Consider the following 24,374-nt stretch of genomic DNA (forward strand, 5'->3'; position numbering starts at 1 on the left):
ACCAATCCACTTCCAGTGCTGGCCTCGCTCCCTGCAGTTTACATATGGAGTGAGGTTGGAGGGAAGGGCTGACACTCCACCTGTGTGAAAGCAAGTTACATTATCAGACATTATCTCATGAGCACTGCGACAAGTTACAGTGCACAGTGTATCTCAGGCGCCTCTCACCCCAAGTACTGAGCTGAAGTTTTGTACCAGGCTCATACTACAGAAAGTGTACGTTGGACGTGTCCATCTGGAGCACGGAAACATGCCAATTGTTTCATTTTACTGAACGGAACATTTGAGCCAAAAAACCACTATCGGCAAAATCCATCCACTAAATCACACAAACATTCTCCATTCACTCAGCTGCAACCAATGATCACCCAGCAATCACTACAAATGGAAGCAATCAAGTTGTGATTTTTTTTTCAAATTCCTTTCATCAACTACGTTGGATCGCCACTCACCTCAAAATCAAACATAATAAACAGAAGTAAAAGAGTGTCCATAGGGGAAGAAATCACAAAATCACCCACTCCATCCTCCAACCATCAATCAACCGTACCCCACACAGGCCTCCCCTCTCTCCGAGGCCTCAGGCTTGCCTCTGCACTGTCCCCAAAGATTGGATCATTCTCCTAGGCTTTATATTTTTGGCTCTCCACACCTACCTCAGTGCCGGTTAATATCCCTCACGCATTTCTACGGGGCAGAAACGCTTTCAGTGCCTTGCCCTGTGCCCCGTATCAGCACTGCCTCCCTGGACAGGCAACACCCTGGGCCACCCTCAGGCCTGCAGTTTGCAGATGTAGAGCCTGCTTCTTCATGTGCTCATTCTCCACGCCAGGCAACAACGTCCACTGACAATGGTGCAACAGACAAAGAGAGTGTAAAGGGCACAGAGAGGAGGGGGGAGGGAGAGTAAGGGGCACAGAGAGGAGGGGGGAGGGAGAGCAGCAGGGCACGGAGGGCAGAGGGAGGGGGAGGGGGAGGGGGAGGGGGAGGGGGAGGGGGAGGGAGAGGGAGAGGGAGAGGGAGATTAAAGGCTGCAGCCGGACTCCTGGCAAGGGTCAGTGATACATATTGGACAAGCTGTATTTCCAAAGAACAGGCTGATCACCATACGGAATCATAGAAAGGTTATAGCACAGAAGGAGGCCATTCAGCCCATCGAGTCCATGCCGGCTCTATGCAAGAGCAATCCAGCTCGTCCCACTCCCCTGCCTTTTCCCTGTAGCCCTGCAAATTTTTTCCCGTCAAGTACTTATCCAGTTCCCTTTTGAAGGCCATGATTGAATCTGCCTCCACCACCCCCTCGGGCAGTGCATTCCAGATCCTAACCACTCGCTGTGTAAAAAAGTTTTTCCATTGGTTCTTTTGGAAATCACCTTAAATCTACATCTTCTGGTTCTTGACCCTTCCGCCAATGGGAACAGTTTCTCTCTATCTACTCTGTCTAGACCCTTCATGATTTTGAGCACCTCTATCAAATCTCCTCTCAACCTTCTCTGTTCCCAGGAGAACAACCCCAGCTTCTCCAGTCTATCCACATAACTGAAGTCCCTCATCCCTGGAACCATTCTAGTAAATCTCTTCTGCACCCTCTCTAAGGCCTTCACATCCTTCCTTAAGTGTGGTGACCAGAATTGGACACAATACTCCAGTTGTGGCCGAACCAGTGTTTTATAAAGTTCATTGCATTTTGATAACAGACACCCCAAACCATAGATGATTGGGACCTCCTGTTACTCAAAGCAAACCTGCCACAAGGGTCAACGTGAGGAGTTTAGAGAAACTCCCTGAGCAGGCCTCGATCACCCACTGCACAAAACAAACTCCACACACTGGGGTCAGCAGAGGAAGCTCGTAAGAAATCTTACCCACACTAATGGTCAAAGACATTGAGTAATAATGTAATCACGCTTAGTGAGTGACTGTAATTTATTATAAACTGGACTTACGCGCACCTTCTCCAGAAAGAAAGCGGAGAGCAGAATGAACCAGTTCTGACCAGTTGGAGGCATCTGAGAACCAAGAGTTTAATGTACTGGGAGCAGAGACCTGCCACTCAAGCACCTTCTCCTCAATCTGGAAAAAGGAAACCACATCAGAAAGTAAGAATATATGGAGAAGACCCCTGCGTCCATCTACTAGTCCCAGTATCAGGGAAATCTCATCTCTCTCGTACCCCAAAATCAAACTGACATACAATATCAGCAATGGACAAACCAGAGCTACACCACTCAGAGGGCGGGGGGAGGGGGAAGTAAGAGGAGGAAACGGGGTGTAAAAGGGGCAGAGAGGAAGAGCCACAGATGGGGAGGGAGGACAGGAGGGGGAACTGGAAAAGAGCAAGACGGATTGTGAAGTGTGCTGGTGGGTAGAATAGAGCGGTATGAGGGGGACATGGGGTTTGATACTGGCAGACGGTACCTGACTAATGACTAATTCCACCAGGGAGTCCATGTAGGACAGAAGGAGCAGTGACTGAAAGTCTTGGCAAGTGGGGGGTGGGGGGAGAGGGGGAGGAGCAGGTCATCGAGAGAACTACAATGAGGTCCCTTGTAATCAGTGCTGATGTTAAACCAGTGAGGAACAAACCCAATCAGGGGGCGCTCGCAGTAATGAAGTTCAAGTCGATCAGGAGAGGCTGAACCCAGTTATAACTCATAACCCACAGATGCAAACAGATCGCAGGCAGTGCAATCACAGCACTAGAAATTGGAGTTATACTAGGAGAAGCCGCTGTAGGCCTGGATGTGAATGTTGTGCCACTTACCCCAGCCACACTCGCCTCTCCCTCTGCCAGTAAGATCTCTTGCAGCAGACTGAAGAAACAAGCTGTGATTCCAGGAACTGCCATCAGCTTCACCGCATCCATCGTCCTGCACAACACACACAAACCATTCAACCACAAGGGCTGCCAATCAGACCAACCATACAGGACCCGAGGAGAGTGTTTAACAACATCACAGGAATGCCTTCAGACTTCTGCCATCATCTTCCCATCAACATCAAACCTGCTTTTAGTCCGAGCCAGTGTGGATCCTACAGGAGAGGAGTGTTTCCCATGCTGTTTATGGACACCCAGTTTCTCAATCACAGATCTTCCGTGTGTTAATAAACCATCCTTCTCCAAAGTCTCTCCCCCATCGTCCAGCGATGGGACTGCCCTCGCATGGTTCCACTACCTGTCCCAATGTAACCAGCTCATCTCCAACATTGGCTTTTCTTCACTCTTTCACCTCCACACTCACCCAAGGAGCGATCTCCTCTTCCTCAAGTCCCATTTGCTCATCACCCCTGTCCTCGTTCACCTACACTGGCTCCACATCCCCAAATAAATCAAATTAAAAACCTCCATTACACAGTCTCACTCGCACCCTATCTCTGCAATCTCCTCCTATTTTTTAATCCCCTCCTTGAACATGCTGGTCCTCTGGGTGTTACTGCCTGAAATTCCCTTTCTAAACCTCTTCCCCGGCCTCTGAAGCCATCTTTTGGCCAAACCCTCCTCACCTTTCCCTTCCTTTCTCGGCCTCTGCGTTCCTTAAGCCTATTTGTGAAATGGCTTTGGCCATTCTTTATGTGAAAGGTTTTTTATATAAATGCAGGTTCTTATATCTTGCTCTGGTGCAGCATTTTCTTTGGCTCCCATTTCCTCATCTCATTCAGGAAGTCTCCACACCTTTTTTAAAAATTCATTCTCGGGATGTGGGCATCGCTGGCAGGGCTGGCATTTATTTATTGCCCATCCCTAGTTGCCCTGAGGTGGTGGTGGTGAACTGCCTTCTTGAACTGCCGCAATCCGTGAGGTGAAGTTTCTCCCTCAGTGCTTTTAGGGAGGGAGTTCCGGGATTGTGACCCAGCGACGATGAAGGAACAGCCGATATATGTCCAAATGGCCTTTATTACAAGAGGATTTGAGTACAGGAGTGAAGATGTCTTATTGCAGTTATACAGGGCCTTGGTGAGACTGTACCTGGAGTATTGTGTACAATTTTGGTCTCCTTACCTAAGAAGGGATATACTTGCCATAGAGGGAGTGCAACAAAGGTTCACCAGACTGATTACTGGGATGGCGGGATTGTCGTATAAGGAGAGATTGAGTAGACTAGGCCTGTATTCTGTAGAGTTTAGAAGAATGAGAGGTGATCTCATTGAAATATACAAAATTCTTACAGGGCTCGACAGGGTTGATGCAGGGAGGATGTTTCTCCTGGCTGGGAAGTCTAGAACCAAGGGTCACAGTCTCAGAATAAGGGGTTAGGCCATTAAGGACCGAGAGGAGGAGAAATTTCTTCACTCAGAGGGTGGTGAATTATTGGAATTCTCTACCCCAGAGGGCTGTGGAGGCTCAGTCATTGAGTACATTCAAAACAGAAATCAATAGATTTCTAGATATTGAAGGCATCAAGGGATATGGGGGTGATGCAGGAAAATGGCGTTGAGATAGGAGATCAGCCATGATCTTGCTAAATGGTGGAGCAGGCTCAAGGGGCCGGATGGCCTACTCCTGCCCCCATTTCTTATGTTCTTAAATCGGGATGATGCGTGACCTGGAGGTGGTGATGTTCCCACGTGCCTGTTGTCCTTGTCCTTCTAAGTGGTGGAGGTTGCGGGTTTGGGAGGTGCTGCCAAAGAAACCCATTACCTGCCCTGCCATTCACACGCTCCCTACTGACACCTCGACAGCTCACGAGTGCCATCGGCTTCTCCAATGTATTGCCAGGTGCTGGTGGTGCAGGAAAGAGCAAAGGGCCATTTAAACACCAGGGTGCAGTGAGGGCATCGCCAATAAATCAACTGCCAGGGCTCCTGACAGCACCTACACTGATTGTACACCATCCATCTGGGGCACCTTACACTCTCGATGCGGAGAATTAGCCTGTGCCCACTGTTAGTGAGATCTAGACGTCTCAACAAACCTGTCAGCATTAATGTGGGCCATGGACTGGATACTGAGCTCCAGTCACAGACTCCACCAACCTCGCGCGGGGGGTTTAAATATTCAACTTGTGGTGAGTTACTTACTGTTCAGGCGCAGCGACCGGCCTGGGTGTGGTCTGCTGCTCAGGAGGTGCAGCAATGGGTCCCTCAGCTCCCGATGAATCCGCCATATCCTCTGGCTCCGTTTTTATCACTTTCACTTTCTTTTTCTTCCTCTCCTCTTTATCTTTTACCCTTTTCTTTGGGAATGTAAGATCTAATAAAGCTTTGGTGGGGATAGAGAACAAAACATTAATGCCAGATTCCCCCACCTCCTGCAGAGCTCAGAGCCTGCTCCTGGAGTACGTGCTACTGGACATACTCCATGTGACCACTGCTACCTGTATCACAGCTTGTGGGGGGGGGGGGGCAGAGCTCTGACTCCCCTTCCCACCCCCAACAGTTACCTCAAGGATTCATCCTTGCCCCCTCCTCTTGCTCATCTACATACTGCCCCTTTGCAATATCATCCATAAATGTGGGTCAACTTCCATATGTACACTGATGAGAGTTTTACTTCTCCACAGCCTCACTTGGCCCCTCCACGCTGTCAGACTACATCCAACATCCAGTCTTGGGTGAGTCACAGTTGCCTCCAGCTAATCATTGGGAAGACCAAAGCCACAGTCTTTGGCCCCCAGTACAAACTCTGTTCTCTCGTCACTGACTCCATCCCCCTCCCCAACTATTGTTTCATGCTGAACCAGACTGTTAGCAATCTCGGAGTCTAATTAATCCGAGCTGAACTTTCATACAATCATGGAATGATGCAGCACAAAAGGAGGCCATTTGGCCCATCTTGCCTGTGCTGGCTCTTTGAAAGAGCTATCTAATTCGTCCCATTCCCCTGCCCTTTCCCCATAGTCCTGTAAATTTTTCCCTTCAAGTATTTATCCAATTCCCTTTTTAAAATTACTATTGAATCTGCTTCCTCCACCTTCTCAGGCAGTGCATTCCAGATCATAACTTTCGACCCCTTATCCTCTCCATCACAAAATAACACCCACTTCCATTTCCATTACATTGCCGGTCTCTGCCCCGACCTCAGCCCATCTGCCACTGAAACCCTCATCCGTGCCTTTGTCATATCCAGACACCACTATTCCAATGGCCGGCCTTCCATCTTCCACCCCCCATAAACTTGTGCTCATCTCTGTAACCACCCCAAACCCTCCAAACTCTGTTCCTCTGACTTTTATGTATTCCCCCCACCCTTTGCCCACCACTGGCAGTTGTGCCTCAGCTGCCTAGGCCCCAAGAACTGGAATTCCTTCCCATAACCCCTCTGCCACTTCCCCCTCTTCTTTTGACCAGGCTTTTGGCTACACCATCTAACATTTCCTTCTTTGGCTCAGTGTCCATTTTTGTCTTTATGCCTCTGTGAAGCATTGAGTTTTTCTATGTTAAAAGGTGTTATATGAATGTACATTGTTGCTGTTGATCTGGGAGTGCTTGACACCAACACTAGGTCCAATCACTGCTCCCACTCACTCCTTTGCACTGATGTTTTTGACTTCTGGCCACGATTTGAAGTGTGCCACCAGGGTGAAATTCCTGATTGTGAATATGCAGCAACAGCTAATGTGCAGATCAAAACCGCATCTAAAAAAACTACCACAGAATGCAGTGGAGCAGCTCTGTGTTGACACAAACATGGAGGCACCACAACCTGTTCAACAACACTTTTCCAACAGCTCAAATACAAATGGCCCCAGACCCCGGCGCCCCCTCCCCCGGCGCCCCCAGACCCCGGCGCCCCCAGACCCCCGGCGCCCCCAGACCCCCGGCGCCCCCAGACCCCCGGCGCCCCCAGACCCCAGCGCCCCCAGACCCCAGCGCCCCCAGACCCCAGCGCCCCCAGACCCCAGCGCCCCCGCCCAGTAAGGTGGAATAATGGTTATGTTACTAGATCAGTAATCCAGAGAACCTGAGTTCAAATCCACTGTGACAGATTGAGAATTTAAATCACATTTAAAATAATCTGGAATAAAGAGTTGGTATCACTAAATGTGACCATGAAGCTGTAATAAACCCAACTGGTTCACTAATGTCCTTTAGGGAAAGAAACCTGCCGTCCTTACCCGGTCTGGGCCGATATGTGACTCCAGACCCACAGCAATGTGGTTGACTCTTAACTGCCCTCGAAGTGGCCCAGCAAACCACTCAGTTGGATCAAATAGAAGGAGGCCCACCACCACCTTTTCAGGGCAACTAGGGACAGGCAATAAATGTCTGCTTTGCCAGTGATGCCCACATCCCCAGAATGAATAAAAAAAACATTGTGTTCACCCACCTGCGAGGGAGCCCCTCCGGCCGGCATTCATCCGAGTGATGATGTCACTTAGAGTCAGGTCCCCGGTAGCCAGGTCTGGATGGTCCTGCAGATCAACAAATGGGCGAAAGAGATGAGGCAGAGGCGGGGGAGTGGCCCGGGGGGGGGGGGGGGGGGGGGGGGGGGGAGTGGCCAGAGAGGGGGGGCGGGGGGGGAGGATGGAGGTGAAAGAAGGGGGAGTGGCCGGGGGAGGGGTGGGGGGGGAAGGAAGGGGGAGCAGCCAGGGGGGCCAAGACTGACCGGCTGAATCCCAGTTCAGGAGCTTTAGTTAAAATAATTGCTACGTTTTGTAGTCACAGATTGAAGTTTAGATATGCAGAATTTAGTAACTCTCGTTATTCTGGGATTTATACATTCAGAACTGCTAGCTTTTAGCACAGCTTGGGCCCCTCCCCCCTGCCACTCCCTGGCCAGTCTCAGTACCTCCACCCCCCCCCCCCCCCCCCCCCCTCAGTCTCGGGGCCCCACCGGTCCCTCTCGGCGCCCCAGTGTCCCACAAGCAATGCTGACAGCCTGGGGAAAGATGACTGTGATTCTGTTGAACCCTACGGTGTGAGAGACAGCTGCAACCAACTTTGCTTTGAAATTCAAAATGAGAGCGAGTAGATGGAACTGTTGGTTGGACATAGGTTCGGAAGTGAATTTCTGCTTCTTCAGGCCGCTGCCAAGTGGAGACTAGTGAGAACACTCTATAATATGGACAAGTGTCAAGAACTTTGATTTGTTTCTGTTGTTTTGGAAGAATGTAGTGGAAGTTTGTGAAGTTTTGTCATTTAGTGATCTTTCACTCTCACTTCTAATTTCTCCTCTTAACAAACCGGGTGTGTAGTTTTGAGCCTGTGTATCTGGTGGTGTCAGTGTTATTGGTCTGTCTGGAGAATATGAGGGGTCTCACTACAGTGAGTGTGCGTATCAGCAGGATATGGGGTTTATTGATCATTCTGGTACCATTGGCCTCAGATTACTCCAGTCACCAGTGGGTTTATATGACGGGTGGGCTGGCTAGGGAAGCCGGTCTTTACAGTGAACTTCAGAAAAAGTATCTGGAGAAACCCAAACTGTAACTGTGAACAACAAATGGACGACAGAAACTAACGCAGATCATGATGACAAAGATGGGGCAAGAAAATTATCAAGAGAACTCTCAGCAGAGTAAAGATGGGATGTATCCAGCCAGTCCAGGCAGCTTTACCTGGCACAGCAGAGCAGTCACACTGGGTTCCCCCCGACTGAATCAGTGGCATCATTGTCACAGCTATACTGCAGCTCTGCGCACCCCACAGTGAGGTGTACTGTAGTGGCACAGGGTGAGCAGTGCTCAGTGGGCAGGTCAGTGAAATGGAATAAGACAGAACGAGAGATGCCAGTCCCAACATGGAGTCCCAAACAAGGGTGAGGTGCTTGAGGGCAGTGTGAGTGCGATGCCAGGGATAGCTGCCCACTCGAGCAAGAGACGGGGCATGACAGGGCAAGCAAAGGGGAGCAGAGAAAATGATTCTCCACAAAACTGTACTCAAGCTCCTCAGCTCCACTCCATCAAAATAGATGTGACTCACCTCTCCACCATAGACTTCCAGCTAGTGTTAAATTCTGAGACAGAAAGCAAATCAAACATGGTGACTACACATTTCCAGAGCAGCACTGTCAGGTCTTAATGTGTGCACGTGCTCCAGCTTGATACGTTACACACTGACTGCTGGGGCCTATGGGCCCCGGTACCACTGTGTATTTGAGGCTGGAGTGGTGCTAACTGTAACGTGTGGCACCCTGCGCTGTATCAGCCCTCAGTGTGAGGTCCTGAGCCAATCTCTCTCTCTGCTCTGATCAGCCCCTCTTCCACGGGAGCAGTGTTGGGCCAGTCTCCACAATGATCTTGTCATCAGGTCTGCAGAGAGCTCAGCTTGTCTGGCAGTTCACAGTTCCACATGGAGTCAGTACAAGCCCTCAAGCAGTAGGGAAGGATCAACCATGTGGCTGCTAAAGGCCTTGATCTACATACAGAACTGGGCAAGAGGAGGAAGGTTCAATCACTTTCTGCACTTCAGATCTCTACAGTGCACGGCTCCCCAGCGGTGATGGTGGGAAGGTGATCTCTTCCCGTCACTGTCCCCGTGCAACAGATTTTCCATTGTCCTTCACTCACTGAAGGGGAGTAGATCGGGTCTGATCTGGTCTGGTCTCCTCTCACCACCTCATCCAGATTCTCCAGCTAACATCAGACACTCAGAATGGAGAACTCCTCGTCCCTTCACCCCCGCCCCCCCAACAGTGACCTATTCCGGGATACTGACCAACAGGTGTTCCCAAACACCAGCAAACTTATCCAAGCGGCCAATCTTCACACGGGCCTACACAGTGAGCATTGGCAAGCTCTTAGTCCATGGAGGTCCGCAGCCAATCCTGACCCTAGCTGCACATACGCCTTCCAGCAGGAGTCAATGGATAATGATCTGGCGGAAATATCTCACTCCTGAACCCAGAACTTCGGAGCCTCCGCTGCCTGCGATCACCTCGCCCAGCATTAGCCAAGGATCAAAGCGGGGGTCTTCCGCTCAGTATGGATCACACCACAGTCATGGGTGGGGGCCAACCCCGTTCCAATGGAATGTGCTTGTGCCAACAGGCCATGCTGAGCTACATAAAACCAATAAACCCGGGGAGAACACCACATTCTCAACACCTCGGCTCACCGGCTGCTGCCTTCGCTTTTCAAGGTGTTTCCTCAACATTATCTTCAACTCTTCATCACCCAGTTCAGGTTTATCTGGAACACAAAGAGTGATGAGAGATTCTATTCCTGGCCATTCACACCCTCACTGACTCCACCTCACCCACACACCAATCAATCACAAGGCGACGCCTGACTCTCTCACACTCTCTAACATCCTCATTTCTTGACAGCATCACATTCAGCAGGAAGAAGTGCAGCAAGAATTATCTGAAGCAGGTTTCAGCAACCGATCTGAGGGTTCATGGGGTGAAGGAACGAGGAAGTATTGTACTTACCGACTGTCTTCATGTCCTGCGTGGAGAGGGTTGGCACCGCTCTCAGGGCCACACTGGGACTTGTAGGGTGTGTTGGAGAACTAGGGAGCCAGGTACACATCTCTACAATACAAAGACATGTGACATGTCACAAGATCAGAGAGGACAGTGCATTCTGTTAGATTACAAATTTATTGTTCAGTAGATGGACTTACCACCATTTCCATAGCTATCAAACCCGACTGTGCCAGGGAGGGACAGAGGGCGTGCCACCCAACCGTGCCAGGGAGGGACAGAGGGCGTACCACCCAACCGTAAGTGACCTGGGGAAGTTTTCTTTCCAGGGGCGGACACAGAAGGAAGTGGGACTGGGAGGGGAAAGGGGGATGTGGGTGTAGAGGGATACAAGGAAGTGATCAGAGATGGTCTTATCCGTGATTGACACGATGGGAGTAGAGAGGCCACGTGAGGTGGCAAGGTCGAGGGGGTGGGCGTGAATGAGAGTCGGGGAGATTCTATGGAGGGAGAGATTAAGGGAGGATAGGAGAGCAGTGAACTCAGAGGAGAGAGAGCAGATAAGTTGAGATGGATGGATGAGATGGAAATCACCAACGATGAGAAGTCGCTCGGTGCAGAGGCTGAGGGAGGAAAGCAGTGAAGATATTTCGGTGAGAAACTTGGTGTGGTACTTGCGTGGGCGGTAGAGAACGAGGATTTTAAAGGAGAAGTGAGAGGGTGAGATTCTCACCAAGGTGATATAATGGACTGGCAGCTGAGATCCACTGTCTGCACCATGTGGGAACTACAGGACGCTTCATGTGTCCTGGAGGGCAGGGCCACGTGTGCAGGAAATGCCTCCAGTTGCTTGAGCTCAAACTGAGGGTTTCTGAGGGGCGGCTGGAGTCACTGCAGAGCATGAGGGAGGCTGAAGGTTTCCTGGATCGTACGTTCCAGGAGGTGGTCACCCCGCAGCCACAGAGAGTTCAGGATAGCAAGTGGGTGGCCATCCGAAAGGGTAGGAAGAGGCTGGCAGTGCAGGAATCCTCTGGGTGTGTCACACTCTCAAACCGGTACCAGTGAGGGTGACGACACCTCGAAGGAGTGCAGTCCTGAGCATGGCACCATGGGGGCACAGTGAAGTGTAGAAATATAGCAGCCATAGGGAATTCGATAGTTGGGGTGGGGGATAGACAGGCATTTCTGTGAATGCCGACTTGAGTCCTGCATGGTGCCAGGGTAAAGGACATCACAGAGAGTGTGCAGAATATTCTGCGGGGGGTGGGGGCATGGGAAACAGCCAGAAGTCATGGTCCATGTGGGAACCAACAACATAAGAAAGGGGATGAGGTCCTGCGGTCAGAGTTTCAGGAGCTAGGGAGGAAGTTAAAAAGCAGGACCTCAAAGGTAGTAATCTCTGGATTACTCTCAGTGCCTCGCGCTAGTGAGTACAGAAATAAGAAGATAAGGCAGGTTAATGCGGGGCTACAGACATGGTGCAAGAGGGAGGGCTTTAGATTCTTGGGGCAATGGGACCAGTGTTGGGGCAGGAGGGACCTGTACAAGATGGAAGGGTTCCACCTTAACAGAGCTGGAGCAATGTCCTCGTGGGGAGGTTCTCTTGCGCTGTGGGGCAGGGTTTAAACTAATTTGGCAGGGGGATGGTCACCAGGATGTAGCATTAGAAAGGAGAAACAAGGTGCACAAAGGATTGGGAAGAGACAGATAGCACTAGAGTAAGAAATAGTGCAGTATTAGGTGTGATCAGAGAGAATACGAGAAGGTCTAAGACAGGTTTGCAGTGCATGTGTGTAAATGCATGAAGCGCGGTAAACAAGGTCGGTGAGCTGCAGGCGTAAATAGCCACATGGGAATATGATGTCGTGGTGATAACGGAGACCTGGCTCAAAAAAGGGCAGAATTGTGTACTAAATATTCCTGGATACAAGGTGTTCAGGAAAGATAGGGAAGGAAAAAAAGGAGGGGGGATGGTGGCAGTATTGGTTAAGGAGAATATTGCAGTGCTGGAGAGAGAGGATGTCCTGGAGGGGTCAAGGACAGAATCTATTTGGTTAGAGTTAAGAATCAATAGAGGCTCCATTACACGACTGGGTGTATTCCATAGGCCACCAACTAGTGGGAAGGATATAGAGGAGCAAATTTTCATGGAAATTACAGAGAGGTGCAAGAGCCATAGAGTAGTGATAATGGGGGACTTCAATGATCCTAACAGACTGGCAAAAGGTCTTCAACATGAAACGTTAACTCTGTTTCTTTCTCCACAGATGCTGCCTGGCTTGCTGAGCTTTTCCAACATTTTCTGTATTTTATTTCTAACATAGACTGGGATAGTAATAGTGTAAAGGGCAAAGAGGGGGAGGAATTTCTGAAGTAATTTCAGGAGAAGTTTCTTGATCAGTTTGTTTCGGGCCCAACGAGGAAGGAGGCATTGCTGGATCTGGTTCTGGGGAATGAGGTGGGTCAAGTGGAGCAAATGTCAGTGGGTGAACATTTAGGGAACAGTGATCATAGTATCATAAGGTTTAGATTAGTTATGGAAAAGGACAGGCAGCAATCCGGAGTAAAAACACTTAATTGGAGGAGGGCCAATTTCAGGAGGTTGAGAACAGATCTGGCCCGGGTAAATTGGAATCAAAGATTGGCAGGCAAAACTGTAATTTAACAATGGGCGGCCTTTAAAGAGGAGATGGTTCGGGTACAGTCTAGGTACATTCCCACGAGGGAGAAAGGTAGGACAATTAAAGCCAGAGCTCCCTGGATGACGAAAGAGGTGAGTAAGATGAAGCAGAAAAAGGGGGCCTATGACAGATGTGAGGTTGATAATACAAGTGAGAACCAGGCTGAAAGTAAAGACAAAAAGTGAAAAAGGAAATAAGAGGGGCAAAGAGAGAGTATGAGAATAGACTGGCGGCCAACATAAAAGGGAATCCAAAGTCTTCTATGGGCATATAAATAGTAAACAGGTAACGGGTACTAAGAGGGGGGGCAGGGCGATAAGGGACCAAAAAGGAGATTTACGTACGGAGGCAGAGGGCATGGCGGAGTAATTATGATCTGGAATGCGCTGCCTGAAAGGGTGGTGGAAGCAGACTCAATCATGGCTTTCAAAAAGGAATTGGATAAATACTTGAAGGGAAAAATTTTGTCGGGTTAAGGGGGAAGAGTGGGGAATGGGACTAACTGGATTGCTCTTACAAAAGCCGGCATGGGCTCGATGGGCCGAATGGCCTCCTTCTGTGCTGTAACCATTCTATGATTCGCTTAAAGGAGAAGGTGACAGGAGTTGGGCGATAGACCAAAGTGTGATTTGGTGATAAGGGCCTCACAGCCGTCAAGGCGGGGCAAGCATCAATCCTTGCGGTACCCCACTAGCTACAGCCTGCCAACCTGAAAATGACCCGTTTATCCCTACTCTCTGTTTTTTGTCCATTAACCAAATCTCTATCCATGCTAATATTTTACCCCCCAACCCCATCTTGCACAGCTTACAAAGCAAGATTAGGATAGACATGTCCTGGTAATAAACAGGGAAGAGAGAGGAGACAATAGGAGGGAGTCCAAAGTTAAAGTTAGAGGTCCTGTGGTGGGATAAAGTTGACCTAGATCAGGTGGCGTCAGCTTGGAGCATCGACAAACTGATGTCCAGGTTCGGAGACAGGTGTGGAGGGCGAGCCAATAGGTTGCCTCCAATTCCATGTTCTCTCATTTTTGTTAACAGTCTCTTGTGTGGAACCTTGTCGAATGCTATCAGCATGATCGGATAAAACCTCCCACCAAACTCCTGTCCTCTGGAGGAATGAGGCCTCCACATTGAGCAGCCTCCCACCTCACTTGGCTCTGAAAACACTCCACGCCAGGCCAACCCAGCAATTGACTTGTGGGCCCCTTCAAATACGTGGCCCGATGAACGGGCACTGCAAGATAATGGGGGTGGGCTGTAGCCGTTTCTCTGTGAGGCTGAATTTGACAAATCCACAGCATTGACTATTTTACACAATTTGAGCTGCAAGGTTGGTTCAGTGAGGCCGCATTTCATTCAACGAGAACGGGTGAGGGAGACGTCATTGGAAGTGAGGTCACTCGCGGACCCCGGCTTTTTAGCATGCGCCGAGAGTGATGTCATTGTGTGTCCCGGCACAGGTGCAGGAGGACGTCAGGCATCGATCGAAAACCGGAAGTACGCACACTGTCACTAATCACTCCGTCAAACTAAACACTGTGGGAGAGAGCTGCAGTGATTGATGGGGCATCGTGTGTGGGCCATGGGTTGTCCTGGGTGGTGGGTGGAAAGTGGAGGTGGGGAGGGGGTCACCTTTTACATCACAAAGTGAATAGTGACACTGCGTCCGATGAGCTCATTTGCCGCACATGCGCAGGGCTTTCCGAGAAATCAACTCGCTGCCATTCATGCTCAGATGGGGGGTGGGGAGGGAGATCCAGGTCTAACGGGGGGAGAATGTGATCTAGGTTTAACAGGAATAGGGTGGGGGTGGGGGAGAATGTGATTCATCTCACCGCCTGGACCATGTTCTCCCTCTCTTACCACCCCTTAGATCTGGATCACATTCGCTCCCCTCCCCCCACCCCCAACTCTGCTCCCCTCTTCTCCTGCTTCTGCTTTCTGTGCTTTCCCCTGCTTCTGTCCAACCCACCCACGGCCCTTCTCCCTTTCCTCTGGCCTCTGCTCTCCTGGTCTACCCCTTTATGACTACCTGCATCGGCTGCATGTTTGGTGCTTGGCCTCCAGTCCGGGCAGCGAGGACAGTTGGTGACCGACAATGCGCGTGCACTAGCTGGTGGCAATAATCACTCCAGTTGGGGGGGGGGGGGGGGGGGGGGGGTGGAGAGAGCGGCCCGACCAGGTGGGGGAGCAGGTGTGTAACCTCTTGATCTTGCAAAACTCTCTCCTTGGATTGGAAAAGTGCGAATGTCACTTCATTATTTAGGAGGTGTAGCAGAAACAAACTAGGAAATTATAGGCCTATCAGTCTATCGTGGGGAAGTTACTGGAATCTGTTATTAGGGACCGAGTGACTGAGCACTTGGACAAATATGATCTAATTAGAGAGAGCCAGCATGGATTTGTAAAGGGTAAGTCATGTCAAACAAATCTAGTTGAATTTTTTGAGGTGGTAACTAAGGTGGTAGATGAGGAAGTGTCTGTGGATGTTGTTTATATGGACTTCCAGAAGGCATTCAATAAGGTTCCACACAAGAGACTATTAACAAAAATAAAAGAGTGTGGAATTGGAAGCAACCTATTGACACGGGTAGGGAATTGGTTCGGAGGTAGGAGACAGAGAGTAGGGATAATGGGTCTGTACTCATATTGAGAGGATGTGACTAGTGGTGTCCCCCAGGGATCTGTACTGGAGCCTCAGTTATTCCCGATGTTTATAAATGACTTGGATGATGGAACAGAGAGCCGTGTATCTAAGTTTGCTGACGACACCAAGTTAGGTGGCACAGCACATAGTGTAGATGGGAGCAGAACGGTGCAAAGGGACATTGATAGATTAAGTGAGTGGACAAAACTGTGGCAGATGGAGTTTAATGTGGGAAAGTGTCAGGACATCCACTTTGGACCCAAGAAAGAAAAATCAGAATATTTTCTTAAATGGTGAGAAACTAGGAACTGTAGAAGAGCAGAAATTTAGGGGTCCAAGTACAGAAATCACTAAAAGCTAGTGGACTGGTACAAAAAATAATTAAAACGGCTAATGGAACGTTGGCCTTTATCTCAAGACGGCTGAATACAAAGGGGTGGAAGTTATGTTACAGTTTATATAAAGCTCTGGTCAGACCCCATCTGGAGACTGTGTTCAGTTCTGGGCATCGCACCTCAGAACAGATATATTGGCCTCAGAGGGGGTGCAGGCAGATTCACCAGAATGATACCAGGGCTAAAAGGGTTAAATTACGAGTACAGGTTGCATGGACTGGGCTTGTATTCCCATGAGTATATTAAGCGGTGATCTAATTGAAGTGTTTAAGATGGATAAAGGATTTGATAGGGGAGATAGAGAGAAACTATTTCCTCTGGTGGGGGAGTCCAGAATAAGGGGGTATAACCTTAAAATCAGATCTAGGCCATTCAGGGGTGATGTCAGGAAGCACTTCTTCACACAAAAGGGAGTGGAAATCTGGAACTCTCTCCCCCAAAACGCTGTTGAGGCTGGGGAGAGGTGAGGGGGGTCAACTGAAAATTTCAAAACTGAGATTGATAGATTTTTGTTAGGCGAGGGTATTAAGTGTTACGGAACCAAGACGGGTAAATGGAGTTAAGATACAGATCAGCCATGATCTAACTGAATGGTTGAACAGATTTGAGGGGCTGAATGGTCTCCCCTCCTGTTCCTATGAAAAAGGCTTACTATTAAGTATACAGACAACAAAGGAGAGGATGATTAAAAGGAAATATGAAAAGGTTAGCAAAGAAGTAAAAACAATTAGGAAGGCCAAGAGAAACTACAAAATTAAATCATCAAGAAATATAAAAAGAAATAGTGAAGTATTCTACAGTCACATAAATAACAAAATAAAAATCAGGATAGGGAGAGGCCACTAAGGGATACACACGATAAAGTCACAGGTAATGACAAGGCTCAACCATCTTCAGCTATTTCATCATAAGTCAGAAGTGAGGCTATTCGCTGATGATTGCACAGTATCCAGCTCCATTCGCAACCCCTCAGATAATGAAGCAGTCCGTGCCCGCATGCAGCAAGACCTGGACAACATCCAGGCTTGGGCTGATAAGTGGCAAGTAACATTTGCGCCACACAAGTGCCAGGCAATGACCATCTCCAACAAGAGAGAGTCTAACCACCTCCCCTTGACATTCAATGGCATTACCATTGCCGAAGCCCGTACCATCAACATCCTGGGGGTCACCATTGACCAGAAACTTAACTGGACCAGCCACATAAATACTGTGGTTACAAAAGCATGTCAGAGGCTGGGTATTCTGTGGCAAGTGACTCACCTCCTGACTCCCCAAAGCCTTTCCACCATCTACAAGGCACAAGTCAGGAGTGTGACGGAATACTCTCCACTTGCCTGGATGAGTGCAGCTCCAACAACACTCAAGAAGCTCGACACCATCCAGGACAAAGCAGCTCGCTAGATTTGTACCCCATCCATCACCCTAAACATTCACTCCCTTCACCACCGGCGCACCGTGGCTGCAGTGTGTACCATCCACAGGATGCACTGCAGCAACTCGCCAAGGCTTCTTCGACAGCACCTCCCAGACCCATGATCTCTACCACCTAGAAGGACAAGGGCAGCAGGTACATGGGAACAACACCACCTGCGCATTCCCCTCCAAATCACACACCAACCCAACTTGGAAATATATCGCCGTTCCTTCATCTTAACTTCAAAAACCTGGAACTCCCTTCCTAACAGCACTGTGGAAGAACCTTCACCACACGGACTTTAGCAGTTTAAAAAGGTGCTCATCACCATCTTCTCAATTAGGGATGGGCAATAAATACTGGCCTTACCAGCGACACCCACATTCCATGAATGAATGAAAATAAGAGATCGGCTTCAAGAGGAGTACTGGAGAGATGGGCTTCAATGGGAAGAGTCGGGGTTCTGGAGAGATGGGCTTCAATGGGAAGAGTTGGGGTACTGGAGAGATGGGGTTCAATGGGAAGAGTCGGGGTTCTGGAGAGATGGGCTTCAATGGGAAGAGTTGGGGTACTGGAGAGATGGGGTTCAATGGGCCTTTGTCATCCTGAACTTTCCTTCCGTCCTCAAATGCTGGGCTGTGTTAGCGGAGGACTAGAGCACAAGTCTGAAGAGATTGTACCGGTACCGTTGGACTGACCCCATCTGGAATGCTGTGTACAGTTCTGGGCACAGAATCACAGGAAGAAACCCTTGTCCTTGAAAGGATGCGGTGGGTAGGTCGACTGACCCAGACCCCGTGACCCTTACCCGGCACTTTACCTGGCTGGACTGCAGCTGGCTCTCTTGAAGTGAGCCAGCCCATCAGCCATAAGAGTTCTCACCTTCCTCATCAGATGAGATGCTGTTATCTTCACACTCCTCCTTGACCTCTCGCAGGATCTTCTCATACCGTCTGTGCGCTCGCCTCTCCTCCTCCTTCTCCTTCTGGGTGGAGATTGCGTGATATTTCCGCTTCAGGGTCAGGTCAGGACCACTCTTCCTCGCCAGCTCCAGCAACTCCTGAAACATCAGCCAATGAACAGAGACACTCCATGGTTTTATGTGATGTTACAGCAGGTGGGAAGTTCAGGTTGAGAGCAACGGGCACAGTCCTAAAGCACTCAATCTGTGGGGCTAATTTCCTTCTCATCAGAAGTCGGTCCCAGCTTCCAGCTCTGCTTCATGACCAGTGTTTAATGAAGCACTTTACCAACTCCTCCACTCAGGTCCGTACAGTCTCTCTGCTTGTCTCAATAGCCAGCAATGCCTCGGTCACTTCCCCTCCCCACCACGTTCCTCCCAACACCCCAATCTCACCCGTCCTCACCCGACAGGGCCTCACTACACCTCCGCTCCACTCCACTCTACCCTTTCATTATTCTGGGATCTGCTCCATTTTCCTCTGCTCCAGAGTTCTTGTCCCCTTATTTACCGTGAAGCACGTTATGGATAGACTCCTTCAGTGCTTCATCACAAGTGTCACAATAATTAGTTAATTCCCTGAGTTATCTGATGTATTAACTGTCTAACACCACCCCCCCCACACCCCAACCTTCACATCCCCACCCCGTGACCCAAATTTTCACCCCAGAGTCTCAATCAAGTTTTGAGTGTGTCATTTAAAATAGCATGAGTCCCGCTACCTACAGGTCTCACACCCCAGCAATCAGCCCCCAAACCCAACACTTGTACACCTCGGGCAGCCACATATTCAGCTCCTCCCTGAACAAGCTCACCCTGTGTGGAGTCACTCCTACCTTTCTGGAGACGAGGATCTGTTTGAGCAGCTTGTGAAAGTACTGCTGCTGCGAGTACAGGTACCGCTTATACTGCGATTTCATGCACAGCCGCCTGTACTTAACCACTTCCGGGTTAAAGTGGCCGTCTGCAGACAAAAGACAATCATCAGAAACATGAACAGTGCAACCAACAAATAAAATCCTTCCACCCCAGTGGAGCACAGTCAACTTTTTCACATTTTAATTCAATCCCCTTAAACCGAAGTTCAATGGAACAAACTCCTTCCATTCAGTCCAATCCTACAGAATCCCAATGGATGAAAGATGCTTCCTATTCACTCACATCGTACAGAATTTCAAAGAACCAAACCTTCTCATTCACCCCCTTTCTATAGAATTCCAAAGGATCAAACTCCTTCCCATTAATTTCTGTTGTTAAGTAAAGCACAAAGTCCTTGTAACCAGCTGTATGCTCACAAGGTGCCCCAGCAATCTGCAGGAATTTACCTCGGAAGAGTTTCTGAGCGATGTACAGAGGATTCCCGAAGCGGAAGTTTTCTCCGTTGAAGAGCCCTGTGATGATGCTGTCCTGTCGCTCCAGGTTATCCTCAGTGAACTGTGGAAGAAACTTCCTCAAGTGATCCCTCTGGGACTGAGACAGGACCTCGTCCCAGGTGTTGCGGCTCACCACCTCAAAGATGATATCAGGCTATGGGACAAAGAGTTAAATCTCAGTATTTGCAGGCCATGCCCTGGTCAAAGATACCAGCAGATTCCCCAAAAACTGTTGCTGAATTTCTGTCGAATGGAACACATTTCCACTTCTGCACCCAGTGCCAGCCTGAAGTGAGCCCAGGTCAGGCACAGCACAGGCTGGCAAATGGGTAAAGCTCTCCTAACCATGCCCCGACAGTGGAGTTTAATACAACCAACACCATTTCTTCTTCATTTCTATTTTCCACACCAGCCACTCCGAAGGATCTGCAAACGGATCCAGAGCCGCAGACTGGAAAATGGGAAAAGATTCACCACTAAAAAATTACAGTGAAGGATGAGAGAACTTAACACTTTTTGCCTAAAGGAAAAGGTGAGGGAGTTTCTGTAATCGGCGCTGGTACGATTGTTGCGAGCTTATAGCATTGCATTTACTGAAAGCTCCCTCATGTCCAGTTGGCACGGAGCATACACACTAAAAGAGCATGGGCAGATAGTCACATCCTGGTTTCTCAAGGATATTATATGATAAGCTTTAAGGCAGCTTCTTACTTTCAAATCACCCTCAACTGTGACAAGAGGAAATCAAACTATTCATTCAGTTATCCCCAAACTGCTAAGTTATACTGACACTTCTGCACCCAGCTGTCCACTTACACTGGCTTAGAAATCTGATCATTTTTGAGGCATCGAAACGTTAGTGAAGGGATGAGTTAACTGCTTAAACTGAGGAAAGCAGAGACACAGATCTCCTAGAGGGGGGAACAAACATCAACCTCGAACAGGGGCCAGTGTCTTCAAACCATAGTATCAGCTGAACAAGAGGCAGCCTCTACTTTCAGCGACCGATCTTTGTGTCGTGTTATACAGGTTTGGTCAAAACAGAAGCCGTGTGGTCTGAATTCCTGGATCAACTTCCTGGAGTTGGAGTTGAGTCCAACAATGCAGGTTTATTACTTCTGTCTTATTTTAAAGAAAATGAGACTGTACATTTATATAGCAAGCTCAGGACGTCCCAAAGCTATTTAGAGCCAAATTTTGAAGTGTAGTTATTGTTGTAAAAAGGGTAATGTAACAGCCAATTTGCACACAGCAAGGCCCCACAAACAGCAATGATATAAAAGGCCAGATAATCTGTTTTACTGACACCGGGAGAATTCCCCTGCTCCTCTTCGAATGATGCCATGGGATCTTTTACGTCCACCCGAGGGGGCAGGCAAGGCCTCGGTTTCAAGTCTCATCCCTCAGTACGGCACTGGGGTGTCAGCCTGGATTTTGTGCTCAAGTCTCTGGAGTGGGACTTGAACCCACAACCTTCTGACTCAGAGGCGAGAGTGAGACCAGACAACTGACTTAATTTAAACAAAATACAATACAACAATTCTGTACATCAAAAACCTAGTGACCACTGTTTCAGTTCTAAATTGCAGAGTCAAGTTTTGGGAATTGCTGCTGGGTCATTTTGATAATCGAAAAAAACCCAAGGTTTTTCAATGCCCTGCCTGAGCCTGTTTAGACTGGACAATATTGGTCAGACAGTCAGTGATCAATCATAGAACCACAGAAAAGATAGAGCACAGAAGGGGGCCATTCGGCCCATCGTGTCTGTGCCAGCTCGAAGAACAACCAGGTGTCCATTCTAATTCCACCTTCCAGCACTCAGTCTGTAGCCCTGCAGCTTACAACACTTTAGGTGCAGGTCCAGGTACTTTTCAAAAGAGTTGAGGGTCCCTGCCTCTACCACCAATTTGGGCAGCGAATTCCATAGAATAGAATTACACAAGATCTACAGCACAGAAACAGGCCATTCAGCCCAAATAGTCAATGCTGGTAGAGTTTCTTACCTTCCAAATGGCCTCCTTATTCCTCCAGCCAAAATAAACCACCTCACAATTCACTATACTGAATTTAATTTCCCATTTATCCACCACTCTGCAAGCCTGTTTATGTCTTCCGGTATCTTGATGCAGTCCTCCATATTATTACCTATACCGCTCCCCCCCTCAGTATAATCCACAAATTTCAACACCACACCTCCAATTCCTCAGTCCAAATCAATTGTGTACATGGTGAACAACGGCGGTCCCGGCACCGCCCCCCCCCCCCCCCGGTGAACAACGGCGGTCCCGGCACCGCCCCCCCGGTGAACAACGGCGGTCCCGGCACCGACCCCCCCTCGGTGAACAACGGCGGTCCCGGCACCGACCCCCCCCCCCCGGTGAACAACGGCGGTCCCGGCACCGCCCCCCCCCGGTGAACAACGGCGGTCCTGGCACCGACCACCCCCGGTGAACAACGGCGGTCCCGGCACCGACCCCCCCGGTGAACAACGGCGGTCCCGGCACCGACCCCCCGGTGAACAACGGCGGTCCCGGCACCGACCCCCCGGTGAACAACGGCGGTCCCGGCACCAACCCCCCCCGGCGAACAACGGCGGTCCCGGCACCGACCCCCCTTGAACAACGGCGGTCCCGGCACCGACCCCCCTTGAACAACGGCGGTCCCGGCACCGACCCCCCTTGAACAACGGCGGTCCCGGCACCGACCCCCCTTGAACAACGGCGGTCCCGGCACCGACCCCCCCGGTGAACAACGGCGGTCCCGGCACCGACCCCCCCGGTGAACAACGGCGGTCCCTGCACCGACCCCCCGGTGAACAACGGCGGTCCCGGCACCGACCCCCCGGTGAACAACGGCGGTCCCTGCACCGACCCCCCGGTGAACAACGGCGGTCCTGGCACCGACCCCCCGGTGAACAACGGCGGTCCCGGCACTGACCCCCCTGGTGAACAACGGCGGTCCCGGCACCGACCCCCCGGTGAACAACGGCGGTCCCGGCACCGACCCCCCGGTGAACAACGGCGGTCCCGGCACCGACCCCCCGGTGAACAACGGCGGTCCCGGCACCGACCCCCCCGGTGAACAACGGCGGTCCCGGCACCGACCCCCCGGTGAACAACGGCGGTCCTGGCACCGACCCCTGCAGGACACCACTTCCCACTTGTCAGTCTGAGGAGCCTCCTTTAACTCCCAGTCTCTGTTGCTGTTTTGTAGCCATCTCTCAATTCATTCCGCTAGCAGGCCCCTGACTCCACATACTCTGACCTTTGTCAGGAGTCTCTTATGTGGCACCTTATAAAGGCCTTCAGAAAGTCCAAGTATACCACATCCACTGCACTGATCGTGCCTGATATTTCTTCAAAGAATTCAATAAGGCTGGTCATACAAGACCTTCCTTTTAGAAATCCATGCTGACAATGTTTTTATTCTATTCTCCATTTCTAGATGTTTTTGTTACCTGATCATTCAGCAAAGTTGGCTTTTTTTCCAATTTATTACTTTGGTCTTTGTATCTAGGAACAGGAGAAGGCCATTCAGCCCCTTGAACCTGTTCCGTCACTCAATTAGATCATGGCTGATCTGCACCTTAACTCCATTTACTGGCCTTGGTTCTGCAATCCTTAATACCCTTGCCTAAAAAAAAAATCTATCAATCTCAGTTTTGAAATTTGCAATTGTCCCCCAGCCTCAACAGCTTTATGGGGGACAGAGTTCCAGATTTCCACTCACCTTTGTGTGAAGAAGTGCTTCCTGACATCACCCCTGAACAGCCTAGCTCTAATTTTAAGCTTATGCCCCCTTGTTCTGGACTCCCCCACCAGAAGAAATAGTTTCTCTCTATCTCCCCTATCAAATCCTTTAATCATCATAAACACTTCAATTAGATCACCCCTTAATCTTATATACTCATGGGAATATTGTAATTGAACAATGGGCAGCCTTTAAGGAGAAGATGGTTTGGGTACAGTCTGGGTAATTTCCCATGAGGGAGAAAAGTACTGCAATTAAAGACAGAGCTCCCTGGAGGACAAAAGAGACAGAGAGTAAGATAAAGCAGAAAAAAAGGGGCATATGACAGAGGTCAGGTTTAATAAGAACCAGGCTGAATAAAGAAAGTTCAGAGGGGAAGTGAAAAAGGAAATAAGAGGGGCAAAGAGACAGTACGAGAACAAACTGGGGGCCAACATAAAAGGGAATCCAAAAGTCTTCTACAGGCATATAAATAGCAAACGGGTAGTAAGAGGAGGGGTGGGGCCGATTAGGGACCAAAAAGGAGATCTACTCATGGAGGCAGAGGGCATGGCTGAGGTACTTAACGAGTACTTTGCATCTGTCTTTACCAAGGAAGATGGTGCCAGACTCTCAGTAAAGGAAAATGTAGTTCAGACTCTGGATGGGCTAATAATTGATAAAGAAGAAGTACTAGAAAGTCTAGCTGATTTTAAAGTAGATAAGTCACCTGGTCCGGATGGGATGCATCTTAGGTTGCTGAGGGAAGTAAAGGTGGAAATTGGCCATAATCTTCCAAAAATCCATAAATAGGGGGAGGTGCCAGAGGACTGGAGAATTGCAAATGTTACACCCTTGTTCAA

At 49.6% G+C, this 24,374-nt stretch overlaps 1 protein-coding gene across 3 annotated transcripts in view; it reads right to left on the reverse strand.

Annotated features, from left to right (window-relative positions):
- Positions 1-24,374, reverse strand: part of nfrkb (nuclear factor related to kappaB binding protein) — a 108,978-nt gene that overhangs the window by 67,073 nt on the left and 17,531 nt on the right. For 2 of the 3 annotated variants that reach the window (XM_067971112.1, XM_067971111.1), the window contains exons 3-12: positions 19,735-19,936; positions 19,246-19,373; positions 18,331-18,508; positions 10,313-10,414; positions 9,997-10,070; positions 7,268-7,352; positions 5,020-5,200; positions 2,765-2,870; positions 1,947-2,073; positions 3-80 (exon numbers count right to left, since the gene is read on the reverse strand). In XM_067971112.1, the coding sequence (XP_067827213.1) occupies positions 3-80; positions 1,947-2,073; positions 2,765-2,870; positions 5,020-5,200; positions 7,268-7,352; positions 9,997-10,070; positions 10,313-10,414; positions 18,331-18,508; positions 19,246-19,373; positions 19,735-19,936 (1,261 nt within the window). The remainder of the gene's footprint in view (positions 1-2; positions 81-1,946; positions 2,074-2,764; positions 2,871-5,019; positions 5,201-7,267; positions 7,353-9,996; positions 10,071-10,312; positions 10,415-18,330; positions 18,509-19,245; positions 19,374-19,734; positions 19,937-24,374) is intronic. The other variant, XM_067971113.1, reaches the window with a different exon arrangement.

The sequence above is a fragment of the Heptranchias perlo genome, chromosome 33, assembly GCF_035084215.1.
Source record: "Heptranchias perlo isolate sHepPer1 chromosome 33, sHepPer1.hap1, whole genome shotgun sequence".
NCBI lineage: Eukaryota > Metazoa > Chordata > Chondrichthyes > Hexanchiformes > Hexanchidae > Heptranchias > Heptranchias perlo.